The sequence below is a fragment of the Anopheles coluzzii genome, chromosome 3 (assembly GCF_943734685.1).
Source record: "Anopheles coluzzii chromosome 3, AcolN3, whole genome shotgun sequence".
NCBI lineage: Eukaryota > Metazoa > Arthropoda > Insecta > Diptera > Culicidae > Anopheles > Anopheles coluzzii.
Genome location: NC_064671.1, coordinates 73,796,965 through 73,819,564, shown reverse-complemented (window position 1 = coordinate 73,819,564; position 22,600 = coordinate 73,796,965). Strand labels below are relative to the sequence as shown.

At 42.1% G+C, this 22,600-nt stretch overlaps 1 protein-coding gene across 1 annotated transcript in view; it reads left to right on the top strand.

Annotated features, from left to right (window-relative positions):
• The window catches only part of LOC120955235 (neuromodulin), a 75,396-nt gene extending 53,830 nt beyond the window's left edge, over positions 1–21,566 (top strand). The window contains exons 3-4 of the mRNA XM_040375923.2: positions 20,887–21,005; positions 21,107–21,566. Of these exons, the coding sequence (XP_040231857.1) occupies positions 20,887–21,005; positions 21,107–21,229 (242 nt within the window). The 3' untranslated portion in view covers positions 21,230–21,566. The remainder of the gene's footprint in view (positions 1–20,886; positions 21,006–21,106) is intronic.
• The last annotated feature ends 1,034 nt before the right edge of the window (positions 21,567–22,600 follow it).

Below are 22,600 nucleotides of genomic sequence, written 5' to 3'. Positions count from 1 at the left end.
TGATTTGACAATCAATTGACAATGTTGAAATGAGATTGAGAGCCTCCCGATGAAGAGTTGGCTACAGAAGCCCTGTATAAACATGAATATAAACCTCTCATCACCTCTTCCTACGAGCGTGTGCTTAATAAATTAAACCGTAAATAGGTTGTAGCTTAAAATATACAATACCCCAATATCACACACACATACAGAGTGTGTTTTATATCAATTAATAATGTATGATGCATAATTATAAAGCCACTTGCTGCCTTCCCACACACACTGAACGAGTGACCTCAACCACCAGCCCAAAACCCACGACAAAAAATAAACTCATCCTTCATCCACTCCACTCCACTTGATACAAGTTAATTTGCACGAAGTGACCCGTCGCATTAAAAATGCAATACCATGTCCCACCGAAAACTGTGCCCACACACACACGTGCACACACGTACACCGTTATGACCACATAATTACGATACAGCACCCGGATACAGCTCACTTCCACATTGCGCTTCGTTGTTTTCTTTTATCGAGCTGGTAACATTTTCTGTTTGTACACACCGAGGCGGTTGACAGCTCGGAGTTCCCCTGGCATCAGCCTGCGAAAAGAATATTAATTAAAATTGATATCCTCCATTAAGGATAATTGGGTAAAAGACGGCAGAGGAGAGGTCACTGCCACTGCAAACCATCATCCGGGTGGCAGCCTCCCAGATCGCAATTCGCGGTGCCGAAAGATGGACCCCCTACTAATGGACGTTCGCGTCCCACATCAAGAACGCCAAACTAAGGCCAAGAGTGTATGTGAGGAGGGGGGGGGGGGAAAGCGCACGGCCACCACATCACTTCTGCTCCAACAGTTGCCTGGGCAAAGTTTGCTGCCGTGATTGTGCGAACAAGGGGATGGATAGGAGCATTTCACCTGGCCAGGTCCAGCTGCTAGGCGCCTGTCTCGTTTATAAGATTAGTGTGCGGATGCTGCGAATATGGGACCCCAGTGGCATGCCCGTTTCGGTCGTTTTAGAAGCACACACACACACACACAGTGAAAGCAGGGAGAAAGTGTGTGCAAAGAAAAACAATACACATTGCTTACTGGCAGGGAGCGACCGTACTATCTCGGGGTCAGCAGCAGCAGCAGCAGCACATCGACCCTACGGTTCATGGTTGAATAGAGGATGGTGGTTGAGTGGGTGGTTGGTGGTTGTTGAATGAGTTTTTATTGTTTCTTTCCACCCACGGTGCCAATTTAGCACAATATTTCGCTACATTCTATGGGGATGGTCGAGTACGGTCGATGATGCTGGTAGCTTACCCGTACCACAGCAGGCTGTACGGCTGTTTGTGCGAGCGCGTGCCCCACTAACGGCGCTGGGCCGAAAAGGGATTCAACGATCTTTTCTCTTGGCAATGTACAGCAAAAAACTCCCTTACAAAAGGATAATAAAACTTTCCGGCAAAAGGTATATTCTCCCATTCGCTCGGTGTTAGAATTGCACCTTTTGCGATTGAAGGGGTTGTTTTTTTTTTTTTGGTGCGGAAAAGGTGGCACAATTTAATGCCCTGCCCGAACCAATTACTGTTGCGCGTCCATTCTCACGGCACGCACGGATGGACACCGTTCCCGGTGTATTGTAGCAGCAGCAGTAGCACACAAACACACAAAAGCACACCGTTGCTAAAGGTAGACAAAACGGACTTCATTGTGTCGAAATTGTCACAGTGGCGAAGAGTTCGGATCGGATGCTCGGCAAAATCCACTCATAACGTTTGATTTTGCAGCCCAATTTTGCGGCCCTCTGTGTTCAGTGGCGGAATGCTTGGAAAGCTCAAAGCGCCTGACCGGCTAACAATAGCGGATAAATGATGACCGTAATGACTGAACGGAAGATCGTTAACTTTCTACCAAGGGGCATCTCCGAAGCTCGCTGGAAGCAGGAAATGGTGCAACGTTATTTGAGACGCAGTCATTTCTGCTTCATTTCCTTCCCCATCTTTCTCTGGTGCCCCAAATCTTTCACTTTTTGGGAAAAAACATGAAAGACACGATGGCAGATACTCCCCAAAATCAGCCAATCAGCTGGCCCCACTAATTGGCAATTTTGTTTCGGCTTCTTTGGGGCTGGGCGCACGTGGAACGTATCGTACTGCGAGAGGATTGCAAACCATCGGGAGTCATATCAATTTTTAATGAACCGTACGATACGCCAATAGAGATGAGTAATTTGTTTGGTAGAGCAATGTTCTGCTGTGATCATCATGATTAGTCATTTTTGGTCTATTAGCTTTGCCTTTTGGTTCTGCCACTCGTATAGCCGAGGTAGCTCTTTTTTCAAACAACTTCTTTAATATGTCTGCAAAAGCCCAAACCCAATTCAATTTTGTCGAGAATTTATGATCACGAAATGGACAACGTAATTCACTCGCCCGCATCGCATTCAATTATTGCTTCAACTCGTCCCTCCAACTGCAATTTATTCCACAGTTTCATGAACAGTTTTCAGCACCACGCTAACGTGCTACCAGGTAGGAGAAAGTTTAACCAAAAAAACCCCAGCCAGTCACCGACGACGGAGGATAAATATGCACACAAACAACCCTAGCACAGGTGGTTTCGCTTGCACAAAGTTGCACAAAGCCACCGAAGCTTTAAGCTGCCCGGGAAACGACCCCCATACCAGGGAATGGCGAGAGAGAAAAAATGCTACAGCAATTCGCTCCACGCTCCACGAAATTGCAACTCAAACCACCATTAATAAATTGGTTTCTCCAACTGTCGGCAGCTCACTTTGCGTGGCGGTGGTTCTAGGAAATGCGAGCAGGTGGGGCGAGAGAGATTGTGTGGTACGGCTGCCACTAGTGCCACGGAACGAGCTGTGCCACAGGAGCAGCATCATCCAAGGGGGCTCCATCGCGATGAAACTTTATCCGTTCTCTCCCCGGCCACAACAAGAAGCTCCCACACCTCCCCCCTCGCTACTAGTCAGAAACCTCAGAAGCCTGTACTTGTAGCGAGGTTTTCAAAAGGCGTACTCCATCGTACCATGGCAGCGCTCTATCTATCTGCGGTATAATAGTTATCTACTCATTGTCAGCAATTCCCACACTGTCTGTGCATGCCCGCCGTACTGCCGTACGAAACTGTACAGCAATTGTAGCGCTCACGGACGGTGCTTTAGGGACGAATTGTAGCCACACACACACACACACAGCAATACTATCGGTGTCGATGAAGTGCAAGTACAAGCAGAACAACTCTTACACAAAGAGTCGCTTGCGATTAAAAAAAACAAACACTTTAGACACTCCGGTGGTTAACTAACCCAACACGCCCACAACCTACAAGGCGGCCACCGATGCGTGTGATGAATAGAATGCATTTCGCCAAGCGGCGACTTATCCCGCTCATGTGTGTGGGCATGCCCTCGCTGCAGCTTAAAATATGCAGCACAACGATCGTCACAAAGTGGCTAGCAAAACAGGGGGTGAAACGACAACGCTACCGAAACTACATCCGGGTAAGAGGGAAACAACATAAATAACAACAGAGCTGCTAATTTTCCGCTAAACAACAGCTCAGCAAATGCTGCGTCACGTTGTTCGGCATAAATAAGCGTAAGCTTCTTTCACCGTTGCGGTTGCTTTGCGTTCTTTCGTTCATGCATGATCAATAATCAGTAGGCGAATTATACGCTTAGAGTCTGACGAGTCGTATAGTGCAGTTGGTAACGTGATTGGGTTCATACGCTGTGGCCTGTGTTTAGAAGTTCGAATCTCAGCAAAAGCGGTTGCTTTTTATATCTCTCAAATTAAATGGAGAAACTTATTCACACAAGAAAATGTTTGTTTTATAGACACCAGAGACTATCATGAATGTTTTTAGTAGTGTGAAATTAGAAAATATTACTACTGGGGCCCTTCACGATTCTAGTTAGTTTTTTGTATGGAGTTTGACAGTTGGAGGCTGAAATCATGTAAATACTTCATACCAAACCACACACAAAACTAGTCTGCAATTTTCAGTCTAGATTATTCTAGCATCAGCTAGCATTTGATCCGAGTACCTGCTCGAAAAATGGTAAAACAAGGTAGTGTTTACATTTATCCCAAGGCGCTTTAAAGAGTTCTGGTGATGGAATCCAGAATCAAAGTGTATGTAGTCCAGGTGGTCTCAATGCATGTTTTTTATAACCAAATTTGAATAACACTTTTTGACAGGATGGGTGAAAACTTTTGTTCAAACAAGCTTTCTGGAGGCTTGACGAATACACAAAACACTCTTAAAATCTTCATTCAGAAACAGAAACGATAAAAATCAGCCTTCTAAATTCATACACCTTGGGATAAGCCCACCTGTATATTATACCGATTTAGATAGCTGCTTGAAAACTGCTATACAATGCAAACAGCTGACAGGCTGAAATTTCAGCCTACGAACTTCAAACGGAAAGGACCCCACTGCACAATGGGCAGTTTAGAACAAATTGCGGGATAAAATTATTTTTGCAGAAATTGTTAGTTTTTATCGTTTGTAGTAAAGTATTATGAAAGTAAATAACATTTTATTTGAAGTTCGCATCCATACCACCAGTTGGCGCTACCTAAAATAGTGTTTTAAGGGATCTTTGCTTAGTTTTATCAATTTTGTGTGTTTTTTTTTTCTTGTATTATTTGTTGCTAATAGTATAAATCATTTTAAAATATACTGTAATGTTCCATAATGAAGATTAAATGAATAATAATACTAATAAAATATAAACAAAACATAATAATTTTGAATAAGATAATTATTTCTGCTTTGTATAGGACAATTGTAGCTAATTCTCGTCACTTTTACTCACAGGTAGTACAAATATTAAAAATTTACATACACAACTTAGGTGGATGCTATTACAAGCTCCTGACGTCTAGTTCACATTTCTAAAGACATGAATAAAGGCATTTAAATATTTAGATAGAGCAGGTACATTGAAATAAAGTAGTTCCCAAATTCGTAATGAAAAGCAGCACATATTGTTTGTCTTTGAATATTCATCCAATACTTTTCCAAGTCCTGTACTGCCTTCAGAAGGGGTAATAAAACTAAAAATCCGATGTTCTTGATTTTACAATTATCCAAAAAAATCAGAATTCAACGATAGCTACAAACTGAGTATTTACTTCATTTGTAAAGTTGAACGCTGTCTTTGTTTTAGTGCGTGTAGCTACTGATATTGAACTGGTTAACGAATCAGAGGAATACAGCTCATTATAGGAAATGTCCTTCTGGATGCTTTTTCTTTTTTGCAAAATATTCTTTGAGGCATCTCCCCTCTATCCTTATATTTAGTTTGTCATGAGTTTTGGGAGTTTCTTCTCCCAAAACGCCAATAGATGCTACTGCATTCATAACGTTTTCCTGTTATGCGTGTAATTTAAGAATTATTTTCCTTATATCCTTCTATACTCTACAGTAGGACCAAAAGGTATTTGGTTCTGATTTGCTTTATTATATTTAATGATAAAGTTAGGTTAGAATAGAAATTTACATATTAGATAAGTACATAAGCTGAAACTAAAATACACAGCTTCGTAATTGAAATGAAAGTTGATCAAAAGCACGTAGAATATATTTTTGTAGAATACACGAAATACGCTACACTAGGCACCTATGGAGCCGCCTAGTTACGCATGTGTCTGTTTTTAGAAAAAGTTGATGTGAAAAAACTTCAATAAAATTCGCGTTCGCAAACTTTCGCAGAATATTTCTTCACAGATTGATAGTATATATATTACACTATGATGTGACATATATGAGACAACGCCACTCTACGCCACTTTTATAATGGCATCAAGTCAAAAATTAAAATTATGAAAATTTTCAGGAGGTTTCTTCAGTTATTATCGTATATTTTTGCATAAAATTAACTTAGCTCAAATCATCTGTTTATAAAGCTGACTAAATATCCTTTATAAAATGTCTAAATTTATCAAAATCGGTTCATATTTGAAAAAGTTACATAGGTTTAAAGTTTTCCAAAAAAGTGAAGATTTTTCTGCGTTTTTTTAACAAATCTCGACTTTGAGAGGTGTTTTCTAGAGAACCAGAACAGATAAAGAGCTCATATTTGGTATTTTTCTTAGTTTAACCCTTAGTATTAAAACCTATTATTTGGAATTGCGCTATTACAAAGTTGATTTTTTGAATTTCATCCCGGCAAATGCCCATTGTGCACTGTTACTGTTCCCGTATTACGCAGTTCCGAACTTATTCGGAGATACACGCGATTTTTTCTAAATCTGACAAGGTAATCATATCATGTCATATCAATACGTTTTTGCTCCAAGAATTGTTAGATAGAAAAGAAATAGCTTTTTTGCTAAAAATTTAAACTGCCATTAAGCTATAAATACAGTAGGAGGCCGCTAACTAGATGTGTTTTACTGGAGTTTTTTTTTAACTCGAAGTTCGCAAAATGGAGTGATTCTCAGTTAAAAAAAAAAACACATATATGCGAACAGAAATTCATAGCAAATGTGCACTTTCCTCATAAATTTTACCTCTAAGTTAGCGGTCGCCTATTGTACCTAATGTTTCTGCAAAAGATGATGATGTGTATAATATAGACACATTTAATCAAAAATAGCCATTCATAAATTGTATTTTTTTGGGGAACAAGCGTGATATTCGACATTGGCGGATATGCGAATTACGCGGATCCCTCGGGAACGCATAAATCGTGTATCTCGGGAACAGACTGAACGCTCAAAAGCAATGGGTAGAACAGCGTTGTTCATTTACCAACAGATTTGTGAATTTGTATATGAAAAATACCACATTTTTTACACAGTTTTGTACCTTTTTGTTGTACCAACCGTCAACTAACTTCTCTGCTTATTTATCTTTCCCACATTTGAAACGCACACAACATTTCGGACAAATTTTGTCGAAATGCAAGTGCCGCAAAACGGAACAAAAACACTGCCAAACGAGTGCCTAACACCAAGCAGCAGGAAGCAGAAACAATGCAGTCATTGCCACACGACGCCTTTGCCGTATTAAAAAGGAAACTTATCCCCACCCCACTGCTACGGGGTCTTTGTTTTCCTTTGCAACAATAGCCACTTAAAAGTCAGAAATGCACTCTCCAGTGTGCACTACAGGAAGGAGGAAAAAACACCAAACACACACACTCACTTCCTAACCGATGCCATTGTATGAACGGAATGAATGTTTCGCCTGCAGACTTCCTTGGCACTGCACCTTGGCAGTGTATACCTCACCTCACACGTCGACAGTCTGTTTTTCCTCCTTTTTTTTACCCCTTTTTGCTCTCTCTATGCCCCACCCGTGCCAATGTTTTCGTTTCATTATTCACCACGAATTTGAGCAGTTCCTGTGCACCAGCAGCAGCACGTCCTGGCCGGAAAATTGTATCACAGACCACATGCTCCCGGGGGTTTTGGTACGCAACCCGAACCCCCCCCCCCTTTGCCGTTGCTATGTGAGATTGTTTATTTTTGCTCTCCCTCTCTCTCTCTCTCTCACCACACACACACACACACAAACACACTTTTGGTTGCTGCGAGTGAAATTTGCTGCTTTTTTGCTTGCGTATGAAGCAGCTGCTGCACGGTTCAAACCTGTGCAGGCTGCACAAAGCATATGTGTGGCGCTTTTTCCCATAGAGAGAGAGAGAGAGCAAAAGCACAGGCCATTGTTTTGATTGAGCTTCTTAAATAATCCTAAGCAGCTTAGCAAATGATATTAATAGCACGAAGCTGCTTCCTATCTAAATAACGTGCATGAGCGAAAATCATTCACCGAGCAGTTGCGTTAGATTTCCTTTGCCTTACTCGGTGTGTACGTTTAAAAAAGTATATATTTGACAAGGAAAGGAAGAAATATTTGATTCCCAATTGATTAGAGGATTAATATGGTGGGAAACGATGAGTAATAGCATTATGAGCGCCGGACCGAATAAACCGCCGTCAAATGACGGGAGAGAAATGATTTTCCTTCCTTTTTTCCAATTTTTGCATAATGAACTTTTCAAAAATTGTTTGCTATTGAAGTTTGTGGTAGAAATTGAATTTTAATTCAATTTCCTCCCCCTCCCCAGACCGTTCTCCATTATCACCATTACTCACGCTTTTGCGGCATTGAACAGCGTCGCTCGGGCCGTGAAATTGATCCGTGATTGGTTTTCGTGCACGTGGCAAATGGTTCGTGGTTCGTGCAGTTCAATTGCTGGTTTGGTGCATGTTTCGTGCGCCTTAAAGCTCAATCAAAAAACAGAAACTCAACATGGGGTATTAATTTAATGCAAGCGTTTTCAGCAGCGTACCAGCAGCGATTTAAGCACGAGGACGTGCTGTACTATAAATCAATTGCATTGCATATCTTCATTTCCCCCTTTTGCTGATAAATTGTGTATGTGTGTGTGTGTATGAGCCTTCTTACCTATGACCTTCGAAAGCGTTCGTTCATCGATGCTAATGCTACCATGGGAGGTACTCAACGGTGGGGATATTTGGAATGGTTTATTTAAGCAAATTTATTTTCACCTCTGCTCCGGCCGAAGCTTAAATCAACATATAGAGCATAACCCACTCACACACAGGAAGGGGATTGTTAAGGGAGGCAAAATCAGCAAAATCCGATCCATCAAACATTCGACAGCAGCTGGTGAAATGGATCTAGCGCTGGGAATAGCACATAAAGGGTTCATTTTTGCTCGTAAAATATTCATTATCATTTGCATCGTTCGCTTCATTACCATGCTGAAGCGGGAGCAAATGTTCCCACTGCCTCTTGCTCCATCTGTTCAAAGGGTCGGGCCATGGCGAGCGAGCGAGCGGGGGCAATAATTAACCAATTTATTTCACAACAAATGAGAAACTCGGAGCTGGTTTTGGGCTAGGAAACTTGTTTTCAAATGAGTTGCCAATTCGAAAGCAATTAATATCTTCGCTCTTTTGACGCACCAAGGCACAAAGCACAGCAAAAGCTTCACAGACAGATACAGAGAATGAGTTAGCATTGAAGATAAAGAAAATAAGCAGCCTTCCCCTTTCAACGGCCTTTGCAGTGGACACACAATCCAAGCCCTGTCCAGCCGGAAGTAGTAAATTATGTGGTGACCCTCCCGAAAAAAAAAAACAATTAACAGACTAACCCTTTTGAATAGATAATCACCAGCAGCTAGGCCACTGGTCTGGCTGGGAAGGTTCAGTTGGCGGGAGGGCCCCAACTGGAATGGTGAAGTGAATTAAAAAGTTTTGCCGCTGCTTGTGCTGCCTTCTACCTTCTGTTGCCGAAACAGTGCTGCCAAATTCCCAAGATCTCCTTTCTCACTGTCACAGAAAATTTAACCATTTTTTTTGTTTGTTTTTGTTCAAGTTCATTCTTTGACACTCTCATACTTTTGCAAATGAAATATGATACTTGTCTGCTGCGTCGAGTTGACACTTATCCCGGGGTGCGGATTGTTTCGAGTGTAGCGCAAAGTTTTGCGCAAGCACCTCGCCGTGTTCCGGTGAATAGCGCGACTGCGTTGCTTAGAAAAGCGCAAAAAGAAGAACTTCTTAAGAAAGCTTGGCCGTGTTTTGTGTGTTGCTTTTTGTTGTGGATTTCCTTTTTTCGGTAGGAAATGAACGATGATCACGATTTTGATTAAAACACTGGAATGAAAAATGAGAAACAACTGGCATCAACTGACAGATAGTAGTAGTTGCCCCGTTGCTGAGCGTTGCTTTATAAATTCGTTTTAAATAAGGTGTTCTTGTTCGCTTCCGGAAGCCCTTCAACCGACGGCTAGAAACAGCCACTTGAATTTTACGATGAAAACGGGACCCAGTGTGTGTGTTTCTGTGCTGTGCCACTCAAGGAACACAACTTGTGTGCCGCCAATCTTCGCCAAGCAACGGACCATTTCCGGTGTTGAAAATAAAAACCTCCGCCGTAACGACGACAACCTCGAAAAAAGAAAAGAAACACGGAAACTCCCTCGCGCACCGGTACGCTTATGTCATTAAATTCCCAGCACCCTTCCTTGCCTGCCAAAATCGCAGTAGGCTCGGGCAACGTTAAGCAGACGCAAATAAAGCTCAACAACAGCTCTGTGTGCGGCGGTCTGGGACGGGCGAGGTCGAAATCAGCAGGTAAATGTTTACACTGCCGCCCATCATACAGCGGCCGTATCCGGTTGCGGAATGCTCCGTTTTAGGGGAGAGGGGACCATTTGGTGATCTCGGTTACTCTCCCTCCAGCAAAAGGACAGTGTGTGTTGTCTCGCGAGAGCACCCACTGAAGCACCGAGCGAGAGAAGCTTAATTAAATGTGATGTGTAATCGTAATACACACCCGAGCAGCCAGTGCGCTGCTCCCCCGGTAAAGCAATCCATGGCAACGCTCCGCGCTTACTGTGGAATGAAATCTTACACCCCTCCGTGCAAGGCAGAATAGCCACGGCCTTCTTAGATGGAGTGAGTCCGAAACCGAGAGCAGTGGTGAGCAATCCGCGGAGGGAGTTCTTAAAATTTTAATCATTTAATCATGGAGCTACAAGACCGTTGGAATGCGTCGGTGCGTGTTGGGATTTTCTTTCTTCGTGCCGTTATTTTCTCCCCTTTTTTTCTTGCTCTCCATGCCCGGTGTAGTAACCACGGGACGGGGCGTCGGGGATACGTTTGCATTTTATTTTCCGTACTTTACTTCACCGACCAAATAATGTTTGTCAAACGGAACGAACCGGACAGTTGCTGTCGCTGGGCGAGTGATTTAGTATGCCATGGTTTGGCCGGGTAGCTGTCCATTTATCAGCATGGGTCAGTGGCCGGGTTCGTATCGCTGCCGTAAGTACGCTTCCAGTGGAGGAGGGTTCTTGAGACAAACGCTCGCGCTCGCTTGCAACTTGTTTCGCAATTAACGACGCGAGCTAAGTGTACTACACCAGTAAAGTTTGGCTTTAAGCGGTGGCGTAGTGGAAATTTATCGTTCGGAAAGTTCTGGCGACGGGGAAAAAGTGACGCCCTGGAGTGTTTTTTTTTTCTTGTTTGTTTTAAAAACGGTAAGCTGGTTTTACTGTGCATGAAACTATTTTAATTAGTGTTTTAAAGGGATTAAATTAATTACCCGCGCTCAAAAAGTGGCACGTGCAGAGGGGCTATTGAGCTCTATTGGAATTCAAATTGTGTTAGACCAAGAAGATGAAAAATTGATCTAGTTTTATATTAACTAGGTATATTGAAATAGATATTCCATAAATATATTGTTTTCTTTTTTTTAATTTCATCATACTTCCTATTAAATTCATTATCCTATTAGACCTATTTATCCTATTATTAAACTTTTTTAATTTGGATAAGCTAACACAATACAGAAAATAGAAGAAAAAACATACAAAACACTTTAAAAGAAATTAAAAACAGTGTTTGTATCTAACGCAGTAAAACCAGAGACTGAATTATCTTTGCTTTAGATAATTACCAATGAATTCTTCAGACATTTTGGTTTAGCAAGTCTTTGTCTCAACAACACAGGACAGGTGTTGCCATCTGCCCCAAACCCGTAATGGCCCATAATGACAGAATTCGTAGGCAAAAGGGAGCAATTATATTAAATTGAAAAAAAAGTCATCAGCTGTATGTGTGATTATATTTTCTTCGAGTGGAGTTCAGGGCACAAACATCGGTTTGGTGGGCAAGCGAGATTGTTTAGAGCAGCGGTCGGCAAACTTTTGAGGCAAAGGGCCAAATTTAGTAAATGATTTAAAGCAGCGGGCCAGGAGAAAGCGTGTTTTCTATTATTGTAATTTCATTATTACATTAAATAATTTTAGAAACAAAATAATTGGTTGATGATATCAAGCAATGTGATTGCTATTATTGCTGTTTTCCTATAATTGTGTCATCCCAGAATGGTTAAAAATTGATAGTACCTACTATAAAAAAGCAACACACAAAAATCAGAAAATTTCGTATGCGAGCTTCATTCCGATAGTCTTATTGTGGTGTTAAAATAATTTTAATATTACATAACGGTTGCATTAAAAAATGGACAACAATTGTCGATTTTGCATGCGTTAGCTGGACCGGGATATCGATGCAACCCACCAAACATTAAAATAATACCTGGGAAACATGAAGAAACAGATCAGAAATTGTAGCGAAAACTTAGGAGGAATTGATGAAAATCGAAGGTAGAACTTAAATCATGCATGTCTTCGTCCACCATGGTGAAAATTCCTAATAACTGACGAAAGGCAATTCGCAAAGTCTTGAACATATTTGTGCAAGTAATCTGAAATAATTCCCTTTGAACAGATGTAAATGTAAAGAAATTATCTTTCCTACTTTTTTCTACAGCCAGTCGAAAATGGCATATTTTTTCATGCAAAAGCTACGGGGATATTGGCCTCGAGTTCGAACCATCGCACTTTTTCAAATTTTAATAAAAGTACTATGGAATGATGGACCGTTCAGTATCTTTAATTAAAAGTTGAAAAAGTACGATGGTTTTATATGGTATACTAGAAGATCTTCAGTAATTTGTGTACGAATCGTTGCTTCCCATCTTTCAAAATCAGTCAAATCCTTTCGCGGGCCGGATTGAATGTTGCGGCGGGCCGCATTTTGCCCGCGCGCCGGACTTTGCCGACCGCTGGTTTAGAGAGCTCTCTTGAGGTATTTCCTGTTGTCTGTTGTCTAAATCAAGGTATATTTACAGGGTTTTCTACGATTTATTAGTTGGGCTCCCATAATTGTTGAGCTCGTTTCACGATTTACAGGATTTTCCAGGAGCTCTCATAGCTGTGGGACACTTTATTGACTCCTTCTTACGTTAAATGAACTTAATGTAATGGGAATAGGATTCTATAGCACCCTTGATGGACAAATCCAACATTAATTTTCAAAGAGCCTGTCCAAAAAGGGTGCCATATAGTCCAATTTCCTACATATGAAGTTCATTTCCCATAAGAAAGAGTCCAGAAAGTGACCCACAACTATGAGAACCCCTGGAAAACCCTGTATTGGTATCGTCCGATTCAACATCAATACTATGGAATACAAATATTATGGGAAACGCTAAAAAAAATCATGGAAACACACACAAAACTAAGGGAACCAACCAAAAACTTATGGAAACCAACCAGTAAATCGTGGGAAACCCTGTAAAGTATTAAACTTTTATCCGTCTCCAAAATAAACGGTTTTCTTGTTGTTACAACAGATTTATTGTACTACCAAGCCATAATATTAGACCAATGTAAAGGCTATAAAACTATTTTGTTTTGATTTTTTAAATGCCAGCCAACGCTTTATTAAACAACCATTCCAATCATCGAAATACCAGTACAAGCGCAAGCCCCTCACTCGAAGAAACAAAGACAATTTTCATCCACCAATCGCGTGACAGTTTTAGCCAAATCTTTCCGAATCATACTTGTTTTTCCCTCCTCTCAATAACAATGAGCTGAGCCATCTCCCTCTCTCCCCTTTTGTTTAACAACGCGACAACTCTCCCCCACCGCCACACAGATATAATCCCTTCCCCTCGTCAGCAGCATAAACATTTACCCACTCGCGCCTGTTTACATCGTCACGCCACCGTGAGCATAATCTTTTCGTGACTCTGTTCGATCGACAACAGTGGCTCCCCCCTCAAAACCCCCGAAGCCTTCATCGAAAAAAGAGCCCCAAGCACAGTCACCGTTAGCGAGCAGCGTTCATTAACACGAGCGAATGTGTTCGCGGCCCCCTCGCTCCTCCCGCGCTGAGTGGATTAATAAGCAATGTTATGCAAAATTTAAAGAAAACCATACCCCATCGATGAAGCCAGTAAAATCAATTTTCCCTACTCCACAAAATCATTAATTCGATGCGTTTGGGGAAACAGTGTGAGAGAGAGAGAGGGAGAGAGAGGGAAGACATCGGAATCATCTAATCAAACTTTACGATCAGAAGCCAGAGTAAATCCGCTTGTTCTAAAATCCTCCACAAACTGGTGTGGGTGGTGGGAGGTGAATATAATACCCCCCCCCCCCCTTTCGATTTGGCTTTATCTCGAGCTTCTTGCGAAGCGCTTTGTGCGATATCATTAAATTTTGGACTTTTGGAATTATTTATTTACCCTAAACTCCTGATAGAGCAGAGAGGGTGTGTATGAGCTCCGAGGCTCCGCAGCATCGCAGGCTTGTGTTTTCAATTTTCCGCCGGAATCAGCACCGGAAACCAATCACAAAAAAACAGAAAGAAAAACAAAGAAATGTGGTTGGCACTGCCCGCCTGCCTGCCTAACCGAATAAAACCGGCCGATAAATAAATAAATCCACGCTACTGCACGCACCACATTTGCTACTGCCGAACTTTTGCTACCGAAAAGGGCTTAGTGCCGAATTACGTCCATTTCCTCGCCACGCACCCGGGATTTGCTGTTTGTTTGTTGTCTTGCTTGTGGTGTGTTTTCGGTGTGTATTCCCGTGGCTTTTCTTTCCCCACTTGTGTCACTCTCGCAGTCTCACCGTACCGTAAAGCCTGGGCCGCCTTGACAGGAAAGGATTTGGACACGGTTTGGGATTGGTGTTTCCGGTTTCCTCTGTATGTTTTGCCCACACAGTCCCACAATTTCCACAAATTCTTATCCCGGTTTCTACTCAATTTACAATTACAACGTGTTTTTGGATTTTGGTTGGTCGATTTTTCGATATTGGACCGTATCGAAATCGAAACTTCCCGCCACGTTCGGCTTGAGTGGTAATTCAATTCGCCGTGTTTTTGGAGCAATCGTTCGCGTTATTTGTGACTGATCAGCCGATTGCGTTGAATAATGTACGGGGCTAGCTTTCATGGCGGTGATCGATGGAGGCGCCTGGTGGTTTGTAGATGGAGGCGCCTGGTGGTTCGATTAATCTCGTTGAGATGGGTAGGGTTGAGGCAAAGATTGGTTTACAATTATGTATCTGTTCTGTTTGATCGACCAATGTGTATGGACGAGGTGGTTTTTTGATTTTACATGTGGGAGTGCGCATTACATCTTTTTACACCTTTTTTGTATTGAATTCGCTTACTTTTAGCTATGAAAATCTAATGCTCGTCCCATCGTCGTGTTTTGTGAGCATTATTCTTACTAACTCTCTCGAATGCACCTTAAGGCCGGGGTACATTGTCCGTACTCGCTAGTGTAATTTTCACTAGCGCATCTGGCGGCGGCTGGTGGAAGCTTTTATTGGCCATCGAGGGAATGGACGTGTCGGACCGCAAACCGAAGTAGTTTTTACCGTTTTTTATGCGAAAATGTCTGAAATACTTTTCTAGTCCATTTTAAGTGAAAAAAAAAAACATGGAAAAGGAACATAATTTCTGAAGCGGCTCGAAATTGTTTGACAAAATGCTTCCGTCAACCACCGCCAGATGCGCTGGTGAAAATCGAAATTACACTAGCGAGTGCGGACAATGTCCCCCGGCCTTTACGCTCTAGATTGCTCTCTCCCCTGTTTCTATTTGTTACTGTTTCTATTCGTAAATTTTGCCTTCTTTCACTATTGCTGTTTATCTTTCTCTCTCGACGTTGGATTTGACGCAATGTACTTGAAATGATCCAAAGTAATCATGTTCAGAAAACCATAAATGTTACGTCATGGTACAATGTCTGGTGATTATAAAATTATAAAATTAATTAAAAACACATTTTCAATGCACTAAAATCAAAGCTAAATTTGCATTAAAACGTGTAAATACGTTCGCGTATTTTTTATTTTTATTTTTTATTGTATTTTTTATTTTTTTTTTATTTTTTATTACAATTTTTTTACAGATTTCGATAAATTTTCTTCGATCTTAGCTTTTTTATCTTCTGCTACGTTTCACAGAGTATGAACCAATCATTAACCCGAGAAATTCTCTTCGAGAAGGAAAATGATCAATCAATGTACCTATTTTATTATTTAAATAAACTAACATTAGCTCAACAATTTAACAACTTCAAACAAAAGAAAAACATTTTTACTCGTTTTTCCTCGCCAGTCAATGATATCTGATCGATCTCCTCACAGTCGCTGCTGCTGCTGCTGCTGCAATCAAAAGTAATGCAGATTAAAAAACTTTTCCACAACCTGCACAGTTGTTGGGAAGTAGTGCAGTAGTTTTGCCGATTATACTTGACTTTCCACTCTGTCTCTTTCTCTCTCTCTCGCTATCCATCCTCCTATTCCCCTGTTTAATTGGCATAGTTCAAGTGCAACAAACTACACTTGTCTCAGAGCATCATCATTGCCTTGCCGATACCGATGACCATTGCAAAAGCTAAGTGCAGCATTCGAGGTGGTGGTGATGGTGATGGTGGTTGGACAAAATGGACACCGTAGCAGCACGGAATGAATATTGCCTTTTTGCACAGCATTATCTTTCCACTTGAAAAAAGGTAATGCTTCTGTGCTGGGTTTTTTTGTTGTTGTGTGCACACTTTTCCTTCTTCCCAACACTTCTCTATTATGTGGCTCGTACGGCCATTATCAAACGTATTCCGGTTGAATGGTCCCGGCCTGCTTTGCTTGCTACTTTGTGCATTCAATACCCTCGAGCGGCCTATTGCCTTTCACGCCCGTTCTACCGTATTGGCATTTATTGGTGGGCTAAAAAGGAGTGCATAAATATAGGAAAATGTAAAAAGAAAAGAAAACGCACAGAGCGTTAGAGCTAATAAATACACTACAATATGGCACGCTCTGAAGGGCGTTTTTTTCTCTCTGCTTCTATTGCTCACACCAGCGATGAGCTTAATGTACTGAAAATTGGAAGCTTTGTAGATTAAAGCTTTCGTGCAGCAGTAGGCTGTGGCGAGTACGGTTTAACGTGTTTGTTTTTTATTTATTAGTATTAAATCACCAAAAAATCGAAATCAAGCGACGATTTATACCGCACCGTTTACGTAATATCTCAATTCCACTCCCGTTCTGTTTTTGTTTTGCTTGACCCACTTTTTCCCTCGTGCCCTACCCATAAAAACGCGCGCGGCTTTATCGCTTTACATAAGCTCTCCATCAACGCGTCCCCCCCAATTTGGGCCAGCTCTCCAAGACACCACAACACAATCAGCTCGATAATCGACACCGGGCCCCGAGTCATCGACTCCAAGTGAGCAATTTTACTAAAACATTCACTCTCCGCTCCCCCTGGAGGGCAAATAGCCTGGGTGGCCTTTTCCCGACCAAAAACCAAAGACAAACTATTCCTTGCTGCATGGGTTCTCTGTCCCTGCTCTTCTGTTCTTTTTCGGGTTCTCGTAAATAAAACATTCGGCCCCGGGTCGTTCGATAGGCTGACTTGTTTGTGGACTGGTACTGGCACTGCTACTGCTACTGCTACACTTCAGTGTAAATATTTAATTTCGATTCGTTCGTTCGTTTGCTGTCTGCCCGAGAGTAACGAAACCGAATACTAACGAAAGCTCATTCGCGCCCCTTTTCGAAACGCAAGCTCGAGCTAGGCGTAGCCATGGGTATGAAAGCGGAAAGGCCTGAAGGAAATTTAATCCTCATAAAGCGCACACACACAAAAGCAAAGGATTGACGGGAGGACGGGTGACGATCGCTGAATCCCTTGGTTCGTGCACGCCCCCCCGGAAGCTTTTTACACAACAATCCACATCCGTCAGTTCGTGTTACATATCATCACGCTGATTTTTGCCGCGTTTTGTTTTTGCACCATTTTGGAGTGTGCGATGCAACACAGCGAAAAGCATTTTCAGCATGGAAATCGGTGTAAGCCTGCATCACGCGTGAGCGGACACATATCGATCAACCCTGTTGGTGCGTGTCCATGTCACCGGAAGCCATTCATCTTCCCCGGGTTCGCTCAATGCACACGCACAGCAAGCCGGAAAGATGAAATGCGAAAAGCTATCTATATGTAGCGCTGAATGGTCAGCGTGGGATGAGGGTGAGGAGGGGGGGGTCATTTTTCACCCGAACGAAAATTAATTCCTTGATGCGTTGATTAATCGAAACCAATAATGGGTTTGCCGAAACTCGTTATCAGAACGTGCTTTGTGTCGTGTTAATTATTTAGAATTCAGCTTACAGCACTGCAATACGATTCCTATAGTTCCCGGTATCAACATACGATTAATATTGATTCCAATTGGACAATAAATACAGTTTAGTGGGAATTTGCTGTGTGCACATAGGAGGAAATCGGTTGGTTTGGATTAGATTTGAATGCCAGCACGATTGAGCTGGCAGCTAAAAATACGCCTAACCAACGAAATAAATAATCATTAACACACATTGTGGGCCATCCTGTGAGTGGGATTGTGGAGGAGACTTGCGCTCTCTAATTGAGATAATAAATTGTATAATCTCTGCTTCCACTCACTCGCTCTCTCTGTCGCTCCCTCTCAATGGCAGCAAACTTTGGTCCAAAAAATTCACAATAAGACCCACAATTATTGTGCTATGTTAACGAGAAGAGAAGCAAACAAAACTGGTTTCGCAAGTAAAGGCATGTAAAGACGTGGAGTGGAAAAGTTTTGGTAAGCAAATTTACACGCCACCCTTAAAGTCGTGCACCACCACCACCACCACCACCACCACCACCACGACCAACAATTGGGTAAAGTTTTAATCAACACTTTTGGGAAGGACAAGGAGCACATGGAAGCACATGGAAGTAAGGGAGAGATGGTATTGTTCTAAATTGGAAGTAGAAACTTCCTACTGAAGTGAAATTTATGTTAAATTAACAATTTGCTACCCCATAAAAGCTGCGGACAGTTGCAGAATGTTGCCACATTCACTGTCTTACTCTTTCTCCCCCTTACTTTACACCACAATTACATTGGCATTCAGCTAAATAAAAAAGGATAAAAAAGGCAACAAAACTCATCTTACTCTCTCTTATCTTTTGGATATTCTTCAAATAAAGCATTCCATCCACACACACACACTCATACCAACCAGAGTGTCTGGTCCAGTTCTGGTTCGAATGAACTGTCGATGAAGATGTAATGCCGTTTTTCTTTAAGGGAACAGAAGAAGAAAAGCTTCCAAACCGCAACAAACCGATTACGTTGAATCACACAACAAAACGGAGGCTCGGTTGGGTTTCCATACGCTTGTGGAAATCTAATTTCCATGTCATTTTCAACTCAGCTCAACCGCCGAGACACGTTAATGGGCGAACAACACACACACACACACAAAAACGAGGCCTTTCCTGGGCCTAGTTTGAAGGGCCAGGGGTTTTGTGATGTCCGGGAGCGGTGGGGAGAGGGAGAGAGAATAAATCGAAACCTTTTCTTCAAAAGATTCTGGCGCGTATTGACATGAGATGATGACGACGGTGGTTTTAAACACATCTTTTAAGCTTTTGTGGGGAGGTTTTTGCGAATAAAAGCGCGATTTGAAGTTTGTCTATTGTTTAAAAACCTATTTGTTCTGTTGAATTATTCCTTCTATTTCTCAATAGAAAAGCTTCAATACATTTGAAAATGCCTCTTTGGAATAAAGTCCGTCTATCTTCTGCCACAAAGAAAAGCTCCCAGGCGCACACTAGCTTCGATCGCACGCCCAACGATGCGCAGAGTCAATCACTTACCCACTGCACCACATCACCGCCATCTGTGTCGATCGTTAAAAGCTCCATTTAATGCACCGATAATTCCACTATCAAACACATTCCACCAAATCACGCAAGTATTATAAACCTTTAACGACCGTTTATTTTTAAATGACGGTCCCCGTCAATAATCCCGTTTTATTGTGCTCTGAATGATGCGAGCGTGTGTGCTTTATTCACTTTTGCGTACAATCAATACCGCCAGATATTGTTTTGTGAGACTAAACTATAAAAAACAGGCGCAAAGTATCGTGACAAATGTTGCGTCTTCTTCGAAAAAATGGAAGACACAATCGATTCTGTGATACATCGACACTAACCAGAAGTGGGAGGGAGCATTAGTGAGCTGCTCTTAAGAATCCGCGCTCGAATGCACCACACCAAACACTTGAATGTTGTTTTTCACCGTCGTTGTGGCCGGTAGAGGAGAAGTTGTTTGTGTGTGATCGATAAGTGGAAATCGGAGAAACGATTCCACAGCATTCCACAGCTTAACGAGCCATCATTACTCGCAGCAAAGCGATGTAACAAGTGTGAGCGCCTGTGCTACGAGAAGATGCTGCTGCTGACATGAGCGGGGATACCGATGGAAAATAACAAACTGTGCATTTCCTTTACAAGCTAGTATTTTGGGATGAAGTAAACTCAGCCCGGCTGGGAGGAATAATGGCTGCCTGTAAGAGACGGTATAAAAATATTATAAATAAAGGCAGAAAAGAATTTTACACAACTGTTCGGCAAAAAAAAGGAGTTTGTTCAAAATTCAATATCCTGTTTAATTTAATTTAAAAAATATATAAAACTCCCACACTGGCTTTTCACATTGGCCATCACAGTCATAAACCTACATATAAAAAAAAAAACAAAGCAAAAATCCACAACCACCAGAACATTTTAAAATAGCCCTTACCAGCCACGTCGATGATGGCTCACGTGTAATGAAATTTCATTTCGAAAAGATCCATCAAACCGGAATTGAAATTGATTTAACGATTTTTCACTGCACGCGGGGTGTTGGTTGTTGCACCCAGGGAGGGCTCAATAAAACTCCCCTAGCTACGCGAACGGTTTGCGAACAGAGAGCACCGCCTGCTTCGGTGTTGGTGGTTTGCATTTCGTCTGCGATCCAATCAATCTGGCACCCATTTGCAACCGAAAATCAAATTGTTGTCCGTCCGTGTGTGTGTGCGAATGCGGAAACTTCCTGGTGGCATTTTTCGCGCTTTTCTGTTTGTTCTATCCTTTATTGTGTATTGATTTTCTGTGCCTTTTTTTTCTCTCTCTCACTCCTTCCTTTTGCAGAGCTGACTCACGCCGCGACCCGTATACAGGCCAGCTTCCGTGGTCACATGGCCAGAAAGACGGCTACGAAGGGTGAGGACGAGAAAAAGGAGGTGGACATTGATGAAATTACCAAAAAGGTAAGACCGAAGGAAGGCCTCGCTCGAAAGTATTTGCCGAAATGTTGCTCTAATTCATTTTCCCCCTTTTTTTTTGCTCCTCTTTCCAACACCCACCCAAGGTGGCCGAAGAGCTGGACATCGACATGGACGATCCGGAGCTGCACAAAGCGGCCAGCAAAATTCAGGCCTCCTTCCGCGGGCACAAGGTGCGCAAGGATGTACCGAAGGAGGGCGAAAACTAAGCCGCTCTGTTGGTGGGTGCGTTGTTGTGTGCTGCGTGCGTAACCGTAGCAGCGCGCAGCGAGTGGCATTGGTGGTGGTGGTGGTGGTGGTCGTACTCCGGCGGCGGTGGCGACGACGACGACGATATCCTCCCATTTATCCCCATGTGTTTTGGTAAACGAGTAAATATCGCAAATTTGTGGAAATTTAATGATAAACAGTAATACTGAATAAAGCAAACGGCGCGCGCCCAATACAATTTTACGGACGGACGGAAGTTGCACTTGTTATGATTTTATAAATTTTATCGATTTCGATCGAATCGAATATATTAAACACAGAAGAAAAGAAAAAAAACAGCAACTTAGAAATCAATCCTACTGAAGAACATACACAGATGCAGAATACAAAAAAAAACAGTTACAAAAACAAAACCACGCAACTAGAGCGGCTCCTCTAAATGAACGTAATGTGTGAATTTCTAGTAATTATATCACGCGACACAGGGCCAGAAAGAAGGTAGCCATCAATTGAAAAATTGTGGCACAAGGAAACGAACACATTAAAAAAACACACACAGAACAGAAAACGGAATGGAAATGGAAAAGCAAAAATAAAATAAGTCAAACAAAAACTTCAAATACAGCAACACATAGAGAGAGAGAGAAGATAATGAAATGAAACAATTAGCATCACAAAACACAGCAACTCTTACTCTTTAAGCGTACTAATGCAAAACAAAAACAAACACAAACACATTAGAAAGATGATATAAATACTAAGATACCCAAATTTCACAGCGGTAAGCCATTTCTATTCAATAATAAAACATCTAAACAAAACCCAAGGCAAAGGCAACAAAGCTCCCAAATGGCAAAGGCCAGCATAAGCAACTAAATTAATAGTTTAGCGCTCGAAGAAAATGGTTCGTAAATTTCTCGATCACTCTCTCCCGCCCCATCCGGGGTTTGTGTTTTTCCGGTTTTCGGTTACATTGCCTAAAACGCTTCGGAATGAGCGAGCGAGCCCCACGGAAGCTGTGTGAACCCGTTTGAAGGACAGGAGGATTGTACTTTTAGTCAGATCGGGCCGTTTTAAGAGAGAGATAATGAGGGCGCGAGGGCAGTGGGGAGGTTCCTTCCTAGGCGACTCTATAGACCTTTTTTCCCATTCGGCGTTTGATAGTTGTATCGGCAATGGAAACCGAAGTAGAGCATTTGCGGACATAAAATACAGACACGGGGCGCACAGGGGGGACTGCATTTAGTCATCAGTATCGGTGAAGCCCTAGAAAACAGGGACATAATACGTTACACACACACGCAAACATGTAAACACCATCCTTGAAATGTCCCTCCTCCGATGATACGCGCGCATTAGCTTCGAGGACT